We start from the raw sequence: 19,562 nt of genomic DNA, 5'->3' as shown, positions 1-19,562 counted from the left end.
TAGTGACACCACAGTGGTGAAATCTGGGCAGAATCGATACATCTACATCTACATCTACACAATACTCAGCAAAGCCCCACGAGCTCGAGGGTGCAATGTCAGGGTCACGCCCAGCTGCAGCAGGTGGTGGTGAAAACGAAAAATCCGAGAAAAAAAGGTAAACATAACTGGTGCAACAACAAATGTATAAATAAGTGTGTAAGAAGTGGTGATATGTACATGTTGCTGCACTGGGTGGTGACCTGACTCGCTCTGGGGCCAAATGTTACTGGGATACACAAATGTCATCTGAACAGTAAGTGATCATCATGTTGAATTTCAGTGTCACTGGTGGCACAGGCAGAAGGTCAAAACAAAAGGCTGGGAGGAAGACTTGCACCTGACGATAGTCAGTACAGTAGAATCCGCTTAACTGCACCGCCCATTTGTCAGCGTTTTTGGTGCAATTATCCGGCTGGTCCAATTATGCGAAATGCCCAGCTGGACCTCACCACCATGGGACAGGGGGTGTATTGTTAGTCAGAAACACTTAGCACAAAGTAAACATGACCTTTTGCTGAAAATAAAGAAATGACTACGAACCTGTTTTGATTTTGCATTCTTTTTAATTTGTTCATGCGATCTACCGCATTAATTTACAACACACGTACATGTAACGTTACAGGGGAGGCATTTTTAAACATCGTCATGGGATAACAGTTTCTGGGTTACATTACGTAGAGTACAGTTTTCGATTTACGTAAATCATGTACCGCCATGAAACTAGGAATGGAAACTAAAACTTAGCTACTGATTATAGGTGAGCCCAGGGCAGTGCCCCCTCTCATGTCTGGACAGATTTGACTATCCACACCATGGTAGTGAATTGCACAATGTATCCAGTGACTAGATATGGTTAATAGATGACTTAGATCAGTGACAGATCATTCTCCTTATAGCAGAGCCGAACCCGCGTTTACCTCGTTCCGGTGAATGCAGGAAGTTTCTACTACGCGGATTCAGCTCTGCCATAAAATAATGTGACAGATGATCACGTCAGCACCGCACCGCCAAAAGCGACTGCTATGTCCGCCTACCAGTCTGTAGCCCTTGCCGAGTCGCTGTGTGGTTCCCGACTAGATGTACGTTTAAGACGCCGGTCTTTTATTATCGCAGCAGTATGTGCCAATAGCACTGCCGGGAACCTCTAACTACCGACAACACCCCATGTTATCCTTAACGCGAAATCAAATCCTCGCGAACTTGAATGCATTCACAGTAATAAGACCAATCTTTATTGAGTACAGCATGCTGTCTGCCAAAGCGTAATGCCGCCCTTGCTTTGGTAGGCGTGCGTCTCTTAATGGTTCCGACACGCCCCGTAACCCGCCCGGGACTTCCCATACGATTCCTATCAACGTGACTGTCAATGGAGACCGCCTTCGTTTGTTACTCAAAACAGTTTTAAACATATTGGCGGTATTGCGCCTTTACACCGGCAGGTATCGGCTTCATTTGTACCGCGTTTGCCGATTCTTAGCGCATCTTTTAAGTCAACTTGTCGAGGAATTTTGAAAAATTTTGGTGCAGTTATCCGGCATTGGTGACAATGCGTGGTGCAGATATGCGGAGTCACTAACAATGCAGTGAATGGGAACCGGTTTGGGATTTTGGGATTTGGTGCAATTAAATGGAAGGTGCGTTTATCAGAGGTGCTATTAAGTGGCTTCTACTGTACCAGAAATTGTGTACCAAAAAAAGGTACAGACTTTTCCCTCAGGCTCTGTTTTCATGTAACATCAAGTACTAGTTGAGGATTATTTTTTTTAAATCTGAGAAACAGGATGGCTGTCATGACACCCCTACGACCACGGAGGTCATGGGTCATGAGTGAGTGAGTGAGTGAGTGAGTGAGTGAGTGAGTGAGTGAGTGAGTGAGTGAGTGAGTGAGTGAGTGAGTGAGTGAGTGAGAAACAGGAAATTACAGTGGTATCTACAGTACTAGTGGTTTGATTAACATTCAGCCTGCCAAGTCACCAAGTGTGTACTGGATATGGAGTTGGGCAGCAGGGGGAAGGTTAAAAACAATGCTATTCTTCCTGTTGTTTGCCTTTCTTAATTTTCAAATGCATATGGTTGCCAGAATTCTGCACTCAAATCAGAATTCTAGTTCCGTGCAGAATTTGTGCAGAATTCTGTCCTTCAAAATTCAGAATTCTGAAAAACCTAGTATACTATAGGACAACTACCATTGTTGCCTAATTGTTATCATGTGCAATGTCATATTCCAGAATATTTTTAACTCAAACTTATGCCATAATGATAAAAGTTTTCCAGATTTCGAGTGTTTTCCGGATAATAATAAAATCATACACAGTACAGGAACGTCTGGCCGGCTATGGTGGTTCGGGTGACAGATGGATAATGGCACCCAACATACATGTAAGACAAGTCAAGTCAAATCAATGTAGTGTTGCCTCTTACAATTAAATAGATAGGGGCTTTACTTATAAATAAAAGCTGTCAGTGAACTTCCAAAACTTCCTTCCCTCTTACATGTACTTCCGCCTTCAGGACAGAAAGTAAGAGGGTTATTAGAGAATGAAATGCAATGTTGTATGGTGGATTGGTGGTAATAGAGAAAAATGAAGAACTGTAAAACATTCCCAGAAATAAGATGGAAGATGGCAAAACTTAGTAACACATATTTTGCAAAACTTAAAATAACTTGAAAGCTCAGTGATTATACTTAATTGCTGCAATTTCCCAATATTGTCACAAATCACTGCCCATCTTTTAAAAGAACCTGGGCTCATGTGGGGTGGGGGGGGGGTGTGAATGGGACAGGCTACCTGACTTGTATACTGTACATTGTAAATTGTCAACTTGAAGTTAGCACAATGTTTGGATTGAAAAAAAATGCCAATAATGTCAAGAAAGAACTTTAAAATGCTGCTAGTAAATGACATTTGTAAAATTGTACATTGCGTTAACTTATTAAGGTATGGCCGTATGCACTGTACACCAAATATGAGCTGAGCATATAGTGATCCTTGCAACTTTGAGCCCTAGGTTGAACTTTGTACTTTGTACTTGTGAGCCTATGCATGTGATGTGGTCTTGCCATGTGACTGGTGAAAGTTCTGCCCATATCAGAGCTCAAATGAAGTGTTTGCAATGTTCGTCTGTGAACCAATCCGTGCACAGTACCAGCTCAGACCCAGCCAAGATTGTGCAGGGAACAACACCTGTCCTCCATTTTGAACCAGCCCTAGTCTGCTGTGAATGTGTAATAATTATAATAAATCTATCACAATTCTGACAGGTGTGCTGCACCAAAGCACTTTTGTGACAACAGTAACAAAAGGGAAGAAGAAATGGACACTGAGGAAGATATAGTGAATGGCAGTGATGCCATCACAACTGGGAACTGTTCAAACAGTGAAGCTGTCGTTGGTGACAGAAATTTGGAGGTTCCAGGCCTTGGTCGGGAAGGCAGGGAGAATGGTGACACAGGAACAACAGTCCAGGCAACCTTATCTACAGAGACAGGAGCAGGACTGGCTATGAACACCTTAAGTTTTTCGTCAATGTCTGAGACAAAAACAACGAAAAGGCAGGGGGAGGCCATGTTGGAAATCGCTGAAAAGACCACAGCCTACAATGTTCAAGTGTCTTCCAACAACCCAGCTACAATTGAAGCAACATCATCTTCACTGCAGTCTGAGTACGGTGCTGGTTCTATTGTTATTGAGCAGCCAGATCAAGTCATCATACAGGAGAACATAAGGGTGAAAGACTCCTCTAAGGTACAGTTGGGTCACAACAATGTGATCAGTTCCGCCCTTACTGATCAAGACAACAGTCAATGTTCGGCGCTCATTGGTGCAACTTCTACCACTGCGAGTCCGCCCCAGCTTGTGATCCGTAACCCTGGATCAGTTCTTCTGTACAGCAGGAAGGACATAGATGGCTGTGACACAGTGCAACTTGGGGACAACAACGTCATGGGGAAACTGATCCCACAGGAAGATGGTAAGCACAGGTTTTATTGTGCGCTAAATCATCTATAAGTAGTCAAACTGGATCATGAAAGAAGCTTCAAGATGAAACAAATTTTGTACCAAGAAAACTAGAAATTGTGATTTTCTGCCTCCTCCCCCTTTACTCCCAAAACATAATATTGCTTTTGACAAACATTTAATCATTACACACAACGTACAAATATTGCTTGGAGCAATAATATATAATGGACTTTACCCTCTCTAGATCTGTGCCCCTCCCCCTTGCAGGTATGTTTTCCCATAATCTATTACATGGATTCAATTCAGGTAAATTGAATCGTTCCTGTTTTCATTTTCAGCATTTGTGAGGGCCTGCTGCGAGCTTGACATCAACCCAGAAAATGCAGACGATATATTTGAAAGACTTAGTAATGTCACAGTACGACAACAGTTTGCCACAATGATGGCAGAATGGTATAAAGTCACATGCAGCATGAAAACTGCTACAAAAGGGTGCATCTTGTTGGAGCTGGAGGTTCCTACAGAAGAGGACCGGCTGCAGCTCCTCCGCATGGCCAGAGAAGGGACGTTCCAGCAGGTTCTCCTGGAGACGTTCCTGCCGGAGTTTGCGGCCGAGGGGAGGGCGGTAAAAATGAACCTGGCCATCGGCGTGAGGAACCCGTCACCGGACATGGTGGAGGAACTGCAGGAGGCTGTGGCTTCAAGTGGTGAGTCGAATTTTGTCTTTTACAGAGATATTTTTCTGAGACAAAAAAACAGAGGAGTGTGCTTTAATGCATTAATTTAATGTGCTTGTTTTTTTCACAGCACTGCATGCATGTTTCAGGTTTCATGGAAAGGCCTGGTCAATTTACTTTCATTTATTTTTACATCACAGACCATGAGGAAGTTGTGGTGGTGGAAATTCCTGCAGTTACCGATGACCCATCCTTGCCTCCCAAACATCCCAAACCAAATGAAGGTGGAGCTTCAACGCAGACTGATAAAACTGAGGAGTCGGACTTATCTAAAGGTTCTTTTAATTTTCTTGAGAAAACAACTGCTAAAATGCAGCAGCTCAGTTATTTCATGAACAGGGTGCTACATTTGGTATCAATTGACTACTAGTAGTCTGAAACAAAGTGTATTATGGAGATTGCCTTTAGATTTAATTTTGGCTTGTAATAGACATAGAGTTTTAACGAAACTTTGTGTGTGTGTGTTGCTGTACCTTAGACACTGAGTATTCACACAATTCATAAGTGTTAAATGTTTTTGTTGCACTTAGAAACAGCATAGAATAGAATTTTTATCATAAATCATCATGAACTACATTGTACAGTTGAATGTATAAAAATATTGCATTCCCTTGTGAGCCCCAAATATGAAATGTGTATTCAAAAGTTTTACATTATTTTGTACTTTATTTCATGCAGATCTCACCAAGGAAGTTTTGGATGAAGAACTTCCAGACAACCCAGACTTCCTCACCAGCAAAGAAGCTCCCTTCAAACATCAGTCAGACTCTGAGGACAGTGAAGATTCAACAAGCCAGGATGGAGCAACAGCATCAGTAGAAGGTGCATTGTTTACTAGTACATAATACTAATTCAAGAATTTGCAAACTTTACAGTAAAACTAACATGATTTTATGAAAATTCAAATGTACATACACATGTATAGCTTCCTTTTAAGGCCAAAGGAAATAATAGTGATGATGTTACATAAAGAATAATTTACAAATTAGATACAATATCATTCTTTTCCCTTGCAGAAACAATGCTACAGGGAGAGGCTGCTGCACAAGTTCCAAGAGAGGAGTTTGATGAAAAGTTCCTGGCTTGTCCCATCTGCCAGAACATCTTTGACAACCCCCGAGTCCTGCCCTGTCTTCACACCTTCTGTGCCGGGTGTCTAGAACGGTGGCGCAAAGGGAAGGCCCAGTTCACCTGTCCTACCTGTCGGCACCAGGTGAGTCTACAGGGAGCACGTGTCACCAGTCTGCCTCCAAACTTCTACATCAACAACTTGCTGGACTTTAGAGCCCTGCAAAGCAGCGAACAAGCTCGCATAAACTGTCAGATGTGTGTGTCTGGGGCCAGGGTAGCTGGGTCATGCAGGGACTGTAATTTCTTCCTTTGTAAGAACTGTATTGTAATACACGGCAAAACTCCAGCACTGAAGGACCATTACATCACTGTGCATGACACTCAGAGAGAGTACTGTCCCAAACACACCGACCAGCGCCTAACGTTCTACTGCCAACCCTGCGCCAAGCTTGTGTGCCAAGCCTGCACCAAAAATGAGCACAGAGCAGGGCCGAATCACGACCCACAGGAGGTCAGTGAGGTTGCACAAGAGTTAAAGGCTAAGCTAAAAACACTAGTGGGACAAACCCAGGATACAGCTGGCAGTCTGTCAAAAACCAAGGAAACAGTTGATAAAGAACTAACCAGCATCACAACAAACTGTCAAACAATAAAAAAAGAAATAGGGCACCATTTTGCAGAGCTGAAAGCAAAACTAGAAACTGCAATGCAAGAACTTGCCGACAGGCTAGACAACACGGAAAAGACCCAAAAGGAACCGCTCTTTGAAAAAATCAAAGTCTTGGAGGAGAGTTCCAAATCCACAGAAGATGGACTGAAGTTTTGTAGAGATGTTCTAGCTCGAGGTAACGATGTAGAAATCCTTACACTTGGACAGCAGCTGGAAAACAGGCTCAACATTTTAAAAGCAAACCAGATCTCACATGAGGGACTGAAAGAGCAGATATCATTCCATCCTAACACAGAAATATTGACATGTTGTCCAGGGACTCTTTCAGTCTGCAATACAAGTATTCTACTTACAGAGTTTCCTATAGAAAGTCTGCCAACTACCATAATTTTCAGACCACAGGAAGGCCAAGTTCAGGGAACACCACAAGTCACAGTCACCTTTGGGGGGCAGTGGGCTACATTAGACACCACAGAAACCAGTAAGGGGGTATATGAGGCAGTCTGGAGGCCACAAACATCAGGGAAGCATGTGGTGGGGGTGACTACAGGGGGAGGGGCTACAAGGGGCGAGGGTGGGACTACAGGGAGAAGGGGCTGGGATACAGGGGGTGGGGATACAGGGGTAGGGGATGGGACTAGAGGGGGAGGGGCTACAGGGGGAGGGGGTAACCTGTGTTCCCCTCTCATTGTAGATGTGGGCAGCAACAACCCTGTACTGAGGTTTGGGCAGGAGGGCAGCCAGCAGGGGCAGTTTGACAGGCCTATAGCAGTAGCAGTCAGGGGGGACAGGCTGTATGTGGCTGATACTTGGAACCAGCGTGTTCAGGTGTTTGATCTGAGTGGGAAGTTTTGCTTCTCATTTCCAACAACTGCTAATGCTACATCACTTATAGTTCAGGCAGATGGCACCATAGTGGTGAAGTCTTTTACCACAAATATGCAGGAAGTGATGAAATTTTCTCCATCAGGAGAACTGATAAACAAATTTCCTCTGGGTGAATATTGCACAGGCCCCTATGGCCTGGCAGTACAGAGGGATGGGAGGGTTGTTGTAGCTGATCCAGACAAACACAGCATCTTCCTATTTGAGGCAGATGGGACACTGTTGAAACAGGTGGGAGGGGAGGGACAGGGGGAGGGGCAATTTATCAAGCCAAGTTTTGTCTGTGTGGATAAAGAAGACAACATCATTGTGGCAGATGCAGGCAACAGCCGTGTTCAGGTGTTTGACAAGAATCTGAACTTCAAACACAAGTTTGGACGGTATGGCAGACAGCCACAGGACATGTGGGCTCCTCATGGGGTGTCAGCTGACAGCAGGGGGAACATAGTTCTGGCAAACATTGGTGAGAGTTCTGATGTTGGTGGTGTAGAACTTGGCAAGAAGCTTCAGGTGTTCGGCCCAGATGGGACCTGGCTTTCCACCATTAGCAGTGATGGGGACAAACTGAACCTTCCCCATGGGGTGGCTGTGACAGAGGATGGACATGTGTTTGTAGCTGATACTGGTGACCACTGTATCAGGAAGTACAGATACATGTAATCATGTGGGGAACTTTTTCCCTGTGTTTGAGGAGAAAATTCATCAAACTTTACTGTTAACTATACTAATTAGTTTATAATAAGAATTATCAACCATGTAATCTGGAGTTTTAAAGATTTGTTTTTATACACACAACTATTTAGAGTGGAACTTTGCACTGCAAATATGAAATAATAGTTTTGTAATCTTTGCTACAGTAACATTTAGGTAGCTTGCAACAATGCTTGCATTTAATAGATATATGCGGTAGGCTCAAATTGACAAAGTTTATTCCATTTAATGATGATAACCAGTCACTGAAGCAAACAATGTACAAATTTACCTGCTGAGCTGAGGTGTGTTATTTTTAATACTTGCAGTTATGTCATTAATTGACCGATAAAGAACAGACAACTTTTTATTGTTCTGCTGTTATTTGGTTAACTTGCATTATCATAATTCATAATCATATGTGAATCACAATAACTTTTTGAGCATTTAGTTTTTATAAGTGATTACAGTGCATGCTTGTACTCTATAACTGCAATAAAATCATGGTGATGCTAGATAACCTTGTTGAGTGATATTTTTTCATAAGCAATGTAATGTATGTGCAAACAGGCTAGGGTAATCATACAACATTATAACAAAGCAGATATGGCCATAAGCTGGATGTCCCAGTTTTCTTTCGTTATAGACAAGGAAAGATCACCGAAAATTGTATGAAAAAATCAGAAAAAATCCGCTGAAAAAGACTAATCTAACACCACAGGGTGTCTGCTATCATCTTTGCAGTAACCATGGTGACAGCTGTCTGGTACAGGTCATTGACCTTATTTGTTTGGAACAGATTGAAGAAAAAGAAGAAGAAGAGAAAGAAACGGAGCAAAAACAAATATTCATATTTCCCTTCCGTGAAGACAAACATCAATATTTCCTTACCAAAGTGACAACTATTTTCTCAGCAAAACGATAACTTTGGAGAATCTGACCTAACAAGACACTAGTTTTTGTGAAAAAAGAAAAGAAATAATATTTCCTTACCAGAGAGACAAGTTTGGAAATCTGTGCCACATCCAGGCTGCACTTCTCACATAGCAGGAGGTCAGAGGTCAGCTCCAGCAGGGTCGTACCACTTTCCCCGGGATAGGGGCCGCCAGACAGCAGGAGCACCAGGAGCTGGGAGTACAAAAACATGCAGACATTAAACATTGTCATTTATTAACATATTAATATATAAAATTCACAGATTAAAATATCCTTCGTAGATTAAATGCATGGCACAAACCAGATCGAGAAAGCATTCCGAGATTGCGATCAGAATTATCTCTGATCAGGATGGCAAATTCGTAAATCTTAAATTTCAAGTCAATCCATTGAGATAAAGTGACATTCATGGAAGATGAAAAGTTCTGACTGTCGTTAGGGGAATATCTTTACATTTACAGACTCTAATCGGAATCTCTACCAAAGGGCGGTTAAACCGGTTATATAGATTTAGAAGCTGAGGTGTTGAGGCTTGTGTGTTACACCGAAGGGCAGTTATACCAGCTATATAGATACGGATAGTGATATAAATGTTTCCTTACCCCCCAGAGTTTATCCGGTGCAGCGATGAGTTCCCCCTGTCTGTGTCTGACCCACACCAGCACCAGCCTCAGCAGTCGGTCCTGCTGCCCGGCCAGGCAGTCCTCATGTCCGGCCGTCTGGCGGCTCTCTGTCCGGTCCTCCTGCCACCGGGTGTGGACTTCTGTACAGCCCGTCTGGGGAAAATATTGAAAAAAGGAGATATCAAAACTGGACGTTCCGCTGCAGTGTCAAGGAAAGCCACCAGGGGGCCTAAAATCTAATCATTTCCAGTTTTTCTCACATTCTTTAACTGCTCCTCCTGCCACCGGGTGTGCACTTCTGTGCAGGCAGTCTGGAACAAATATTGAAAAAAGGAGATATCAAAACTGGACGTTCAGTACCAAGGAAAGCCACCAGGGCGCCCAAAATCTTATCATTGCCAGTTTTTGTCACATTCTTTAACTGCTCCTCCTGACACCAGGTGTGGACTTCTGTGCAGGCAGTCTGGAAAAAATATTGAAAAAAGGAGATATCAAAACTGGACGTTCAGTAACAAGGAAAGACCCCACTCAGGGGCCAAAATCTACCATTTCATGTTTGTTGTCACATTCTTAAACTGCTCCTCCTGACACCTGGTCTGGACTTCCGTACAGGCCGTCTAGGGAAAATATTGGGAAACAAGACATCAAATCCAATAGTATGGCTGCAAAAAATCTTAAACAAGTGATGAGCAGCTGCAGGTAGTACTCATAGTGCAGTCGTTAGGAACCCAGTCTCTACGCCACTTAAGTTTGAGTTTGAATCCCAGCTGTTGTCACTCAACATGCACGCTATTGAAACAATGTCTGGTACAATGTCTGGCCCTCCTGCAACCTGGAGTGGACTTCTGTGAAGGCAGTCTGGGGAAAATATTGGAAAAGGAGACGTCAGAGTTCTGCTTCAGTACCAAGGGAAGGTACCAAAATCTAATCATTTCCAGTTTTTGTCACAACCCGGTCCTCCTGCCACCTAGTGTGGACTTCTGTACAGGTAGTCTGGGGAAAATATGGGAAATTAGTGGTCAATTTTGAAGTGTTAATTTAAGGTACTTCTCCAAAGTTTAAAGAAGCAATGATAGAGGCCCTACATTCCAAGCTGTCACCAAATGTGCAGTACAAAATGTATATTAAAATACTGCTTTGCAACCCTAAAACCACAGACAAAAGTGAGGAAGGATAGTGTAATATGCATACTTACACAGACAGACGCACAGACATATACCAAAATAGCACTCCCTTTGGTGGGGCAAAAACCATATTTTTTCCTGACCTTTGACCAAATCTGACGACAACTTACGACAAGAGCGTCCCAGATGACCCCTGCGTGACCTCTGGAAGTGAACTCTGCCATGGACTGAAGTGTGTCCTCCAGGGCCTCCTGCACCTGTTGCCATGGCAATGCAGCCTTCCCAGCATCCTCCTGGGCTGCCGGGCCCAGCTTGGACAGCAAGATGGGAAAAACCTGGAAAGACCGGCAAATGAAAAGCTCTTGAAATCAAAAACTTTAGAATTTCTAAATGTTAGAATGTACAAAGAGTATTCTTACAGAAGAACAGAGAATACCAGAACAAGATAATGCAAATCTAAAGTGTCATAACAATCAGCAGTGGAGAATGCATGTAGAAGCCAATTGAGAATGATAATATCTGATTCACATTATGAAGGAAGCTACCTATTCTGACTATATATAAACAACACACTGCAAGATTTACAACAACAAGGTCTACATTATAGCAGTTTTGTAAATTGTACGACTCAAATAATATCTGTCACATGCATCTATGGACAACAGATCCACAGATAAAACACATAAAATACTACTGGAAAACAGAATATGAGTTATCTTACCTTTGCTGTACAGGAGTGGAACTGCTTCTGGACTCCCTTCAGCATCTCAAACAGCAGACGGCCCACTCCAGAACTTCTCTGGGGAAATGGGAGAAAAGAACATGATATAAACAACTCAGGTTGGGGAGATTTGGTGGTCTAGTGGTTAGGTTACTAATTATAAGGTATCAAGTTGTGGCTGTGTCTGCTAACCTGACTTGCATGAAAATGGAACCTTTTCTAGTTTTATTCATTTCTTAAACTGTTCCCAATTATTTGTCATTTGTTTGGACTCCAGACTTCCAAGTCTTCTTCAATCTTGGGAGGCTATCATTCTGTTCAGTTCAATTAGTTACATGAGTATATTGTATTCAGTAGTAGGATTAAAATGAGGAGGGGAGGTGGAATCTTTGTGCAGGACTTACATCTGGGTTTTTTGCCAAGTCTTGGAAGATGAAGTCAAAGAAGTCGCTCGGATCTCTCACCTGGAATTACAAAATTGCATTTAAAAAGAGGTCTCGAAATCAAATCTATCAATAATGTGATGATGATGATGACGAGGATGAATGTTTCTTTGAATTTACCAAAATATTCTGTATTGAATTTCCACTTTTTTTTCTAAAAAATCTTCCAATACAGAAACATGACATACTGTACAATGTACATTCCCTGTGGGAACCCTTGGTACAATGTTTTATGTATCATGTGACAAATGGTGATGTGACAGTAAAGCCAAACCTACCTTCCTCATGAGGAAAGCGAAACTCTCGGCTGCAAAGTTCTTGATGTGAGGCTTGTGGTCCTTCCCTAGGAGGGGGCAGTACAGGCTGGGGAGGGGGGCACAAAAAGAACTTAGTTACCACACTGTTCCCACAGGCAGAGCTTAAAGTTTAGAAAAGAGGGGGTTAAAATATGAAATGTAGAAACTGCCTATGCATTGGTAAGTCCAAACCTCCAAATGAACATCATCTTAAACCTATGGAAAGTTTATCTTTTGAACAGATTGAGAAGATCACATGTTTGAGGAAAACCTCCCATACCTATATTCACAACAGCTGAGACAGGCGTCCGTGAGCCAATAGTTAACACACCTGCCACACGTATAACTCACCTGTACACCTGTGTGATGTCCCTCACCAGGTGTCTCCAGAGGAATTTGAACAGGTACAGCAGACAGGTGAAGGTCACACACCTGGCATGTTACACCGAAGGGCAGTTATACCCGGCTATACAGCTACAGATACACCTGTACACCTGTAACTCACCTGTACACCTGTGTGATGTCCCTGACCAGGTGTCTCCATAAGAACTTGAACAGGTAAAGCAGGCAGGTGAACGTCCACTCGATGACGTCAGTGTCCTGCGTGTTCAGCAGCGGGACCAGCAGCAGGAAAAACTCGCCGAAGTGCGGGTAAAAATCTGTCTGCAGGTCTCGCGCCAGCTGCACTACCAGGCTGGGGGGATAGAGGGCGCTGTTTTAGGTTTTGGGTATCAAAATCATACATATAGTAGCTGTACAAAGTTTTAATTGGTCAGAAAAGACTGCTGAAGGCTTTTTATTATCTAGGCTAAAAAAGACAGAGGGTCTTAAAGACCTTCTGTGGTACTGGTAATCTCATAGGATAAGGTGGACCAAAAGCATGATATCTGCCTGGCAGTTGCTTCAGCAAAGCAATTTTAGCTATGAAATCAGGTTCGTCTGGATTTGTTATCAGCAGCTATGACTATCCTGTATAAAAGTTAGTTTACTTATAATACGTAAGATCTCTACAGACACTACCACAGTTACTGTCTCCAGCTTTCAATTTGTTTCTGCCCCATTCATTGGCAGCCCACATTGTTAATTTCTGCTGTTAAATTTGTCATTTCACCAGTTTTAGTTCAGATTTTTTGGACAGACAAGTTGAAAATACCGTCCCAACAAGCACATTTCTGTCCCTGGACAGAGGGCTGTGGTCCTGGAGACAGCCTTGATCTAGGCTATTCCTGAGGAACAGTAAGAGATCCAGACTACTCACTCCAGAAGCGGCTGCAGAGCCAGGCTATCAGGAACCTGCAGGTGGGTTTTCAGGGCGGCCACCAGGGAAGCCTGCAAACCAGACACACATGTCAGTTAAATCAACACAGGATGAAAATCTGTCAGTCCATCATAACAAGGAGCAGTTCTAATGCATGGACTAGAATTTCATTTATTTAATGGTTTGGCTAGCCAGCTCCTACAGCCAGGGCTGCCCAACTAGCTTGCTGACAATGTACTTAACTTATGGCTCTTAACTTACCCCTTGTTCCCCCAATTTTGACACCTTGTACAACGTCAGGGCAATCAACATAGGAAGAAAAAACATTAATGGCTGTATACAGTAACTCACAGAACTATGTTGCGACAAAATGTTTGTTAAAAGACTAAATTTGTTTGCAATTGAACCCACCTCATGATGCACGACTTGAGCGTAGTTACTGCACTTCTGACAAACCTCCTTATAGAACTGGGCTGGGGGCACAGGGAAACAGATACAACTTACAGGATGCCAGTCTCCAATACTTAAAAATATACAGTTCCAAAGCAGTTCAGTACCTTCATTCTTGTAATGTTATAAAATTAAAATGAAAGAACTAATGAGTAACATTGTTTTCCTAGTACATGAAGTAGTACAACAACTCTAGTGAGAGACCATTCTCCTTATAGCAGAGCTGAATCTGCATCGTAGGGAATTTCTATGACACAGATTCAGCTCTGCTATAACAGGGTAAGGAAAATGCTGAGAGATGAGCTAGAAAGGAAATATGCTGACAAGCATTGTAAAACAGCACTTTCAAACTTTCAAAGGATAAACTTTTGATGAATTTTATTGTGGGGAGGGAAACTGTAACATTTCCACCCCACAAGCACAAGTAAGGGTGATAATGTCACTGAACCAGACTTACTGAAGTGTTGAGTACAATTCAGCTCCTTCCATTTCTGAACTCCTTCTCCAAAATGTGTGTCGATGTCCTGGAAGGAGATAAACAAGATCAAAACACATCCTCATTCCTTAGCACACCATCATCATCATATTATAATATATACATCATTATGTCGGGCGGGTTGCCAACCCTCTTCCTCCAGTCGCTACGATCCGCCATTAAGCTTAAGTGCTCTAGATCTTCGGCCCTCACCCCGACGTCCCCAGCAAGTTGGTCAATGGAGTGCCAATGAGTTGGTGTTCAGAGTAGACATTTAATGGCACCGTTTTGGGGTCCTGGGTTCGATTCCTGACCTGTCCCTTTGACATTGTGCCCTCATTTATTAATTAACACAAATTTCCTCACTTCACTGGGGTTAGAATGAGTAGCTAGCATTGATTAGGGACGTACTTCAGATAGGACGTCCTGTGTTTAAGAACAAACACACCTCAAGCACGTTAAATTAAAGAACCCACACCACTTACTGATTAGAAAAGGGGTCCTTCATGGCATGGTGTGAGCGGATCAAATAAATCTGTCCGGATATGCAGCTTGCACTCCTCAGTGCAAACCTGGTGTGTTACGCCATGAGACGTTTTAAAGGTGAAACAAACAAACAAACAAACACTGTTGCAGCAACGCCCCCTACCTGCGAGTCCCGCACCCTGCTGATCCGATGAACCACATCGATGTTGACCTCGGATAACCTCTCCGAGAACGTCTTGAACTGGATGCAAAGGAACGGAGGAAGAATTATAATGATGATAACAAATCAGAACTAAGAATCTTTCATTTTTTAGTTCTGATTTGTTCTATCTCAAATGTTATTCTGCTGCATCTTTATATAAGTTACAACTTAAGTCTTAACAAGGAAGTTCACTTTTGAAAAGTTCACATGTTTTAAACACCAACTTATCAAAGATGGACTCTAAAACAAAGTTGAGTTCAGGTTGACTTTATTTGATTGAAGCATACATTTTTCATAATATTTGGTCATCGAGTGACAAGCTTAAGGGACTGAGCCTAAACATAACGTGACAAAATAACAGATGATCTGAACACTCAGGAGAATAAAGACACTTCTATCTTTTGCAGTAAAAGAACAACATGTAAACTCTTTACTATAATATTCCCTGGACTTGTTAGCTATAGCATTTTAGATGCGAGTTGGAACAAAACATTACGCTGCCCCCCTCCCCCCTGTCCAAAACCCTGCCGACTACACTCCAACAAACGCGTTAACAACCCCGTTCTTACCCGGTGGCGGTTCTCCGGTCTCTTCTCCGTACTTCTAGTCGCCATGATGAGTCGATCTTTGCTTACTTTTCAAGAAAACGGCTCAAAAACTGGCAGGAACGCAAGAAACACGTGTAGCGGACGCCATGCCAGCTGTGACCTCGGGTCAACACAGGTCATTCACCTTAAAAAAGATAGCATCCAAACGCAACGCCCACTTTGATACTTTTGTTGTCTTCCAATCTGCTCGAGTGCATTCAAGAGTGCAAATAACTAAAAAAAATGGAACTTATATGATATGTGTATTTTTCTTATGACGGTTGTGTACGTTAGCCAATTGTAATCGTTAACAAATTCTAAATCAGATTTTCATTTCATGAGCGTTTTCTGCACTCCTTTTTCTCCCAGATAAACAAACCAACAGGTGAATGATAAGGATGTGTGAACTTTTTATTTGCTACAACGACAAAAATAGCAAAATTGGTTTCGCCGGTCTTCAAATTCCAACTTCAAAGTAACTACTCATGTTTAACTGGGTGGTATGGCTGATTTTATAGGTCATCTATCTAAACTTCATATAGAATCTATGATGATGTCTTGTATTTTTCAGCAGGTCTAGCCCTTTGTAATAGCCAAAGACTACAGCCCAAACAATAAATGAAGACAAACATTTCCAAAGAGATTCACAATGATTGTATTTCAAAACTCCAACAGAGCAAGCAGCCAACAGGTAGCTTTAAACATCACATACAGCATTAGCAGGTCATAACAATACTGAAAGATACAGTAAACCTAAAAAGCATGCCTCACAATTATGTAAAATCTAAACAACTTTCATAAACCAAGGAGGTTAAACACAGCTTTAGCTTGAGTAAAAACATGAAATTACACATAGTTCTAATACCCTTGCAATATTCAGACATGTTTAGCTGCATGCTCACAAAACCAACATAGCTTAGCAAAAGGTGGTCCACTAGAAAAGGTTTACAAAATACAACAATTACACTGTAACAGCCTTTTTATTTCAAAATACTGCTAGCCAATCATGATTCAGCATTTTCTGGCAATCAGCCAATGAAAAGCTGGCTCATCCACCAATGAGACAAGCGCATTTATACACTGCACATCCTGCAGAGCTACACACCATGTGACCACCAGCCAATCAAAACAACTATACTACAGCTACCGATTCCGTTGTGATAGGCTAATGGTCATGTGACTTTAATCCAATCAGCAGCACCCGCGTTTAACTTACTATCTACTCAAATCTGATGACAAGGAACTAAAGTTCCATCCAAGCATAAACTAGAATTGGACTAACCAACTTTCCTGCCTATTTTGGAGGCTTTAACAAGATAAATAAACTATATCTTATATAAGGTATTTGTTCAGAAGTGTTGTGTCCAAAATGTTGGGCCTTCTATCTTGATTAATAACATGGTGGAAGAATTTGCAAGAAATTTAACAAGTCCAACTCTAATTTGCTATTGAAGCAAATAATTCCATTGTCTATGACAGATAATTATATAATGGTTTATCTGCTAAATATTACACACACATGTACATGTCATGTTGATGTGAGAAAACATCAAATTTTTATCACTCCACATATAGCTATACACACTGGTACAAAAGTACAGCAAAGACTTGTGCAATGTACACAGCAAGTGTTAACATATACATTTAAGTTTGATACACTGGCCACTTTAAAGTTGAATACCTATTTTGCAAACATATCAAAATTCCAACGTACATAATTATGTTTAGCCATACCTAGTATGGCTCAACATATTGTTTTTGTTCACGTTCTTCTTCTTCTTCTCCTGCCATATCTTCAAATGGAATCTACTCCGTCATTTTTGGGCCAAACGGCCTGAAATTTGGCATGTAGGTAAAGATGGCAAATACCCCCAGACCCTTTTTTAATTGTTTTGAAACAGGCCTAAAAATCATTTTTATGGAGGTTTTTTGGGGCATTTTTAGACAATTTTTATATTTTGGGCTCCTGTGCCCTGGTATTGCAAGCAAGTGACCTGAAATTCGGTACAAGGGTGCCTTGAACATGTCCCTACAGGACTTCAATCACAATTCTGGTGTACATCACTTCAGAATGCTTCATTTTGGGGACTTTTGGGCCCATTTTCAGACCAAAAGCAGGCCAAAAGTGATATCCCCGTTCCATGTTCTATTTGCTGCTGGCCAAGGAATCCATGTTCTATCTAAGGATCCCCGCGTTCCATTTGCTACTGGCCAAAGAACGCGTGTTCTATTTAGGTCACCTGAGGTCATATTGCAGGAGCACACGCAAGCCTTTGCAGTAAGAAGCTCTTGGGGTCTCGCAGAACTTGTAGAGAGAATTTTTTTGCACGGGTGATTTTGGAACAGTCAATTTATGCATCAGGAGGGAGATTGGCAAAGTATGATGCTCTCGCAAATGTTGCCTTTCTACATGCAGTTAATATTTCGATTTGCCCAGGTATTATTTTGGGACAGCCCACTTCTTGCATGGGGAGGAGTATGGCTAAACATGCTGTATTTGCTCAGGGGCAAATGACGGCCTTTCTAGTTAATACTGTATTTGTACAGTAAATTCTTTGTCATTTCGCTCGACATGTTCATACACTTTCATGCATTTTGGTATCTTTGCATGATTATGAGAATTTTCAAATATTTAGAAGATTCTAGTTTTCTACATTTACAATATCCTTTTTTTTTTTAATTTAAAATGACCAGTGTTTCAGGCCACACCAATTTCATTCGCTGGTAACTGTAAGACCAACATGAGTATGAGGAGAAAGTCTGTACCTTGGTACACACAGTTTCTGGGAGTGAAAACTTGTAAAATCAAGTTTTACTCCCATCCCTGTTTTCATAATGTCATTTGCTACTTTAAATTCTATTAAGAATGTCTTGAGTTTTACTTAAACTGAGAACCAAAGAATTGAATTGGAGTGGCCGTGTGATAACTGTTTTATTCTCCAGTAGAGCAGCCCTTGGTATACATGGAGTTCTGGACACACAACGTTACAAACAAACAAACATCTAATAAATATCTTCAAACTGCAACAGCATAAAGTCATGCACTTATGTCATTGTTAGTAACCCACGGTGAATCATGGAACTAATATCACTCAAAACTCCCCTATTTCAGAAGTAGAGTAGTCCAGGATTGCACTGACGGTCAGCACAATTCGAGTATACATTTACAGAACTGGACTACTTTACTTCTAAAATAGGGGGGTTTGAGTGGCAGTGTTCACACGCCACGGTTCACCATGGTTGATAACAGTCATTAACACTATCATGATATGTTCTAAGTAAAAACGATCCATACATGTACATGCACTATACTCGTCCATGCAACGCCATTTGGTCAATCCAAAACTATTTTTTGGTTACTTAAAGTCATACTTCTTTCATTAGATCTAAAATATTTCTGTCAATTAGCATCAATTTCTCGATGCAATATCTAAAAGTTTTTTGGGCTAAAGCAGAGAAATTTCTTACAAAGAGCGAACTAAGCTGCCTCTAGTCTTTGGACCCTAATCTGTACAGCAGACAGTTTCTTAAAAAAGAACGTCAGGTTTCTTAAAAAATAAATAAAAAATGAAATTAGCAGCTCCTTGGATATACTTGTTCCTCTTTCCATTGGAATATTTAACACTTTCTTGCACAAGTCTGGAGAATCTTTCGCCTTCTCCGTTGGTGGCTGTTCAGTGAAGCTTTACATATATTAAATAATGTGGATTTGTCTAATATGAATTTGTTCTGGCAATTTTGTGTACGAAGCTGTTTCACAGGTAGTTTTTAACCTTTTTCCTGCTGCCTAACCCTGTAAGCAATACAAATATGCTGCCAAACAGCTGCCTTTGCAGAGAGAAGGTTAATGTATTCAACATTTTCTTGTTACACATTCAAGCTCCACAAACTACTGTGACTGTTA

The 19,562-nt window shown here is 41.7% G+C and overlaps 2 protein-coding genes across 2 annotated transcripts in view; both read right to left on the bottom strand.

Moving 5' to 3' along the window:
* The window catches only part of LOC136421526 (small subunit processome component 20 homolog), a 62,658-nt gene extending 51,827 nt beyond the window's left edge, over window positions 1-10,831 (bottom strand). The window contains exons 1-5 of the mRNA XM_066408853.1: window positions 10,826-10,831; window positions 10,183-10,233; window positions 9,877-9,927; window positions 9,596-9,769; window positions 9,051-9,185 (exon numbers count right to left, since the gene is read on the bottom strand). Coding sequence (XP_066264950.1) covers window positions 9,051-9,185; window positions 9,596-9,769; window positions 9,877-9,927; window positions 10,183-10,233; window positions 10,826-10,831 — 417 coding nt within the window. The remainder of the gene's footprint in view (window positions 1-9,050; window positions 9,186-9,595; window positions 9,770-9,876; window positions 9,928-10,182; window positions 10,234-10,825) is intronic.
* A 992-nt stretch (window positions 10,832-11,823) lies between these two features.
* Window positions 11,824-15,788, bottom strand: LOC136421525 (small subunit processome component 20 homolog). Its single transcript, XM_066408852.1, has 8 exons — window positions 15,641-15,788; window positions 15,033-15,110; window positions 14,366-14,432; window positions 13,870-13,931; window positions 13,459-13,529; window positions 12,706-12,894; window positions 12,183-12,267; window positions 11,824-11,925 (listed from the first exon to the last, which is right to left on the bottom strand). Exons 1-8 carry the CDS (start codon window positions 15,683-15,685, stop codon window positions 11,824-11,826), a joined length of 699 nt encoding a protein of 232 aa, XP_066264949.1. The 5' UTR covers window positions 15,686-15,788.
* Window positions 15,789-19,562: the final 3,774 nt, after the last annotated feature.

The sequence above is a fragment of the Branchiostoma lanceolatum genome, chromosome 16 (assembly GCF_035083965.1).
Source record: "Branchiostoma lanceolatum isolate klBraLanc5 chromosome 16, klBraLanc5.hap2, whole genome shotgun sequence".
In the NCBI taxonomy this organism is placed as follows: domain Eukaryota; kingdom Metazoa; phylum Chordata; class Leptocardii; order Amphioxiformes; family Branchiostomatidae; genus Branchiostoma; species Branchiostoma lanceolatum.
Note: the sequence above shows the minus strand (reverse complement) of the source record. Positions and strands in the feature narration are given on the sequence as shown.

Coding starts and splice junctions, on each gene's coding strand:
- LOC136421525 (XM_066408852.1), bottom strand. CDS start 15,685: ATGGCGACTAGAAGTACGGAGAAGAGACCGGAGAACCGCCACCGG. Junction 14,433..15,032: donor GCAGGGTGCGGGACTCGCAG/GTAGGGGGCGTT, acceptor ATCTCCTTCCAG/GACATCGACACACATTTTGG. Junction 12,268..12,705: donor GACATCACACAGGTGTACAG/GTGAGTTACAGG, acceptor CCCCCTCCCCAG/CCTGTACTGCCCCCTCCTAG.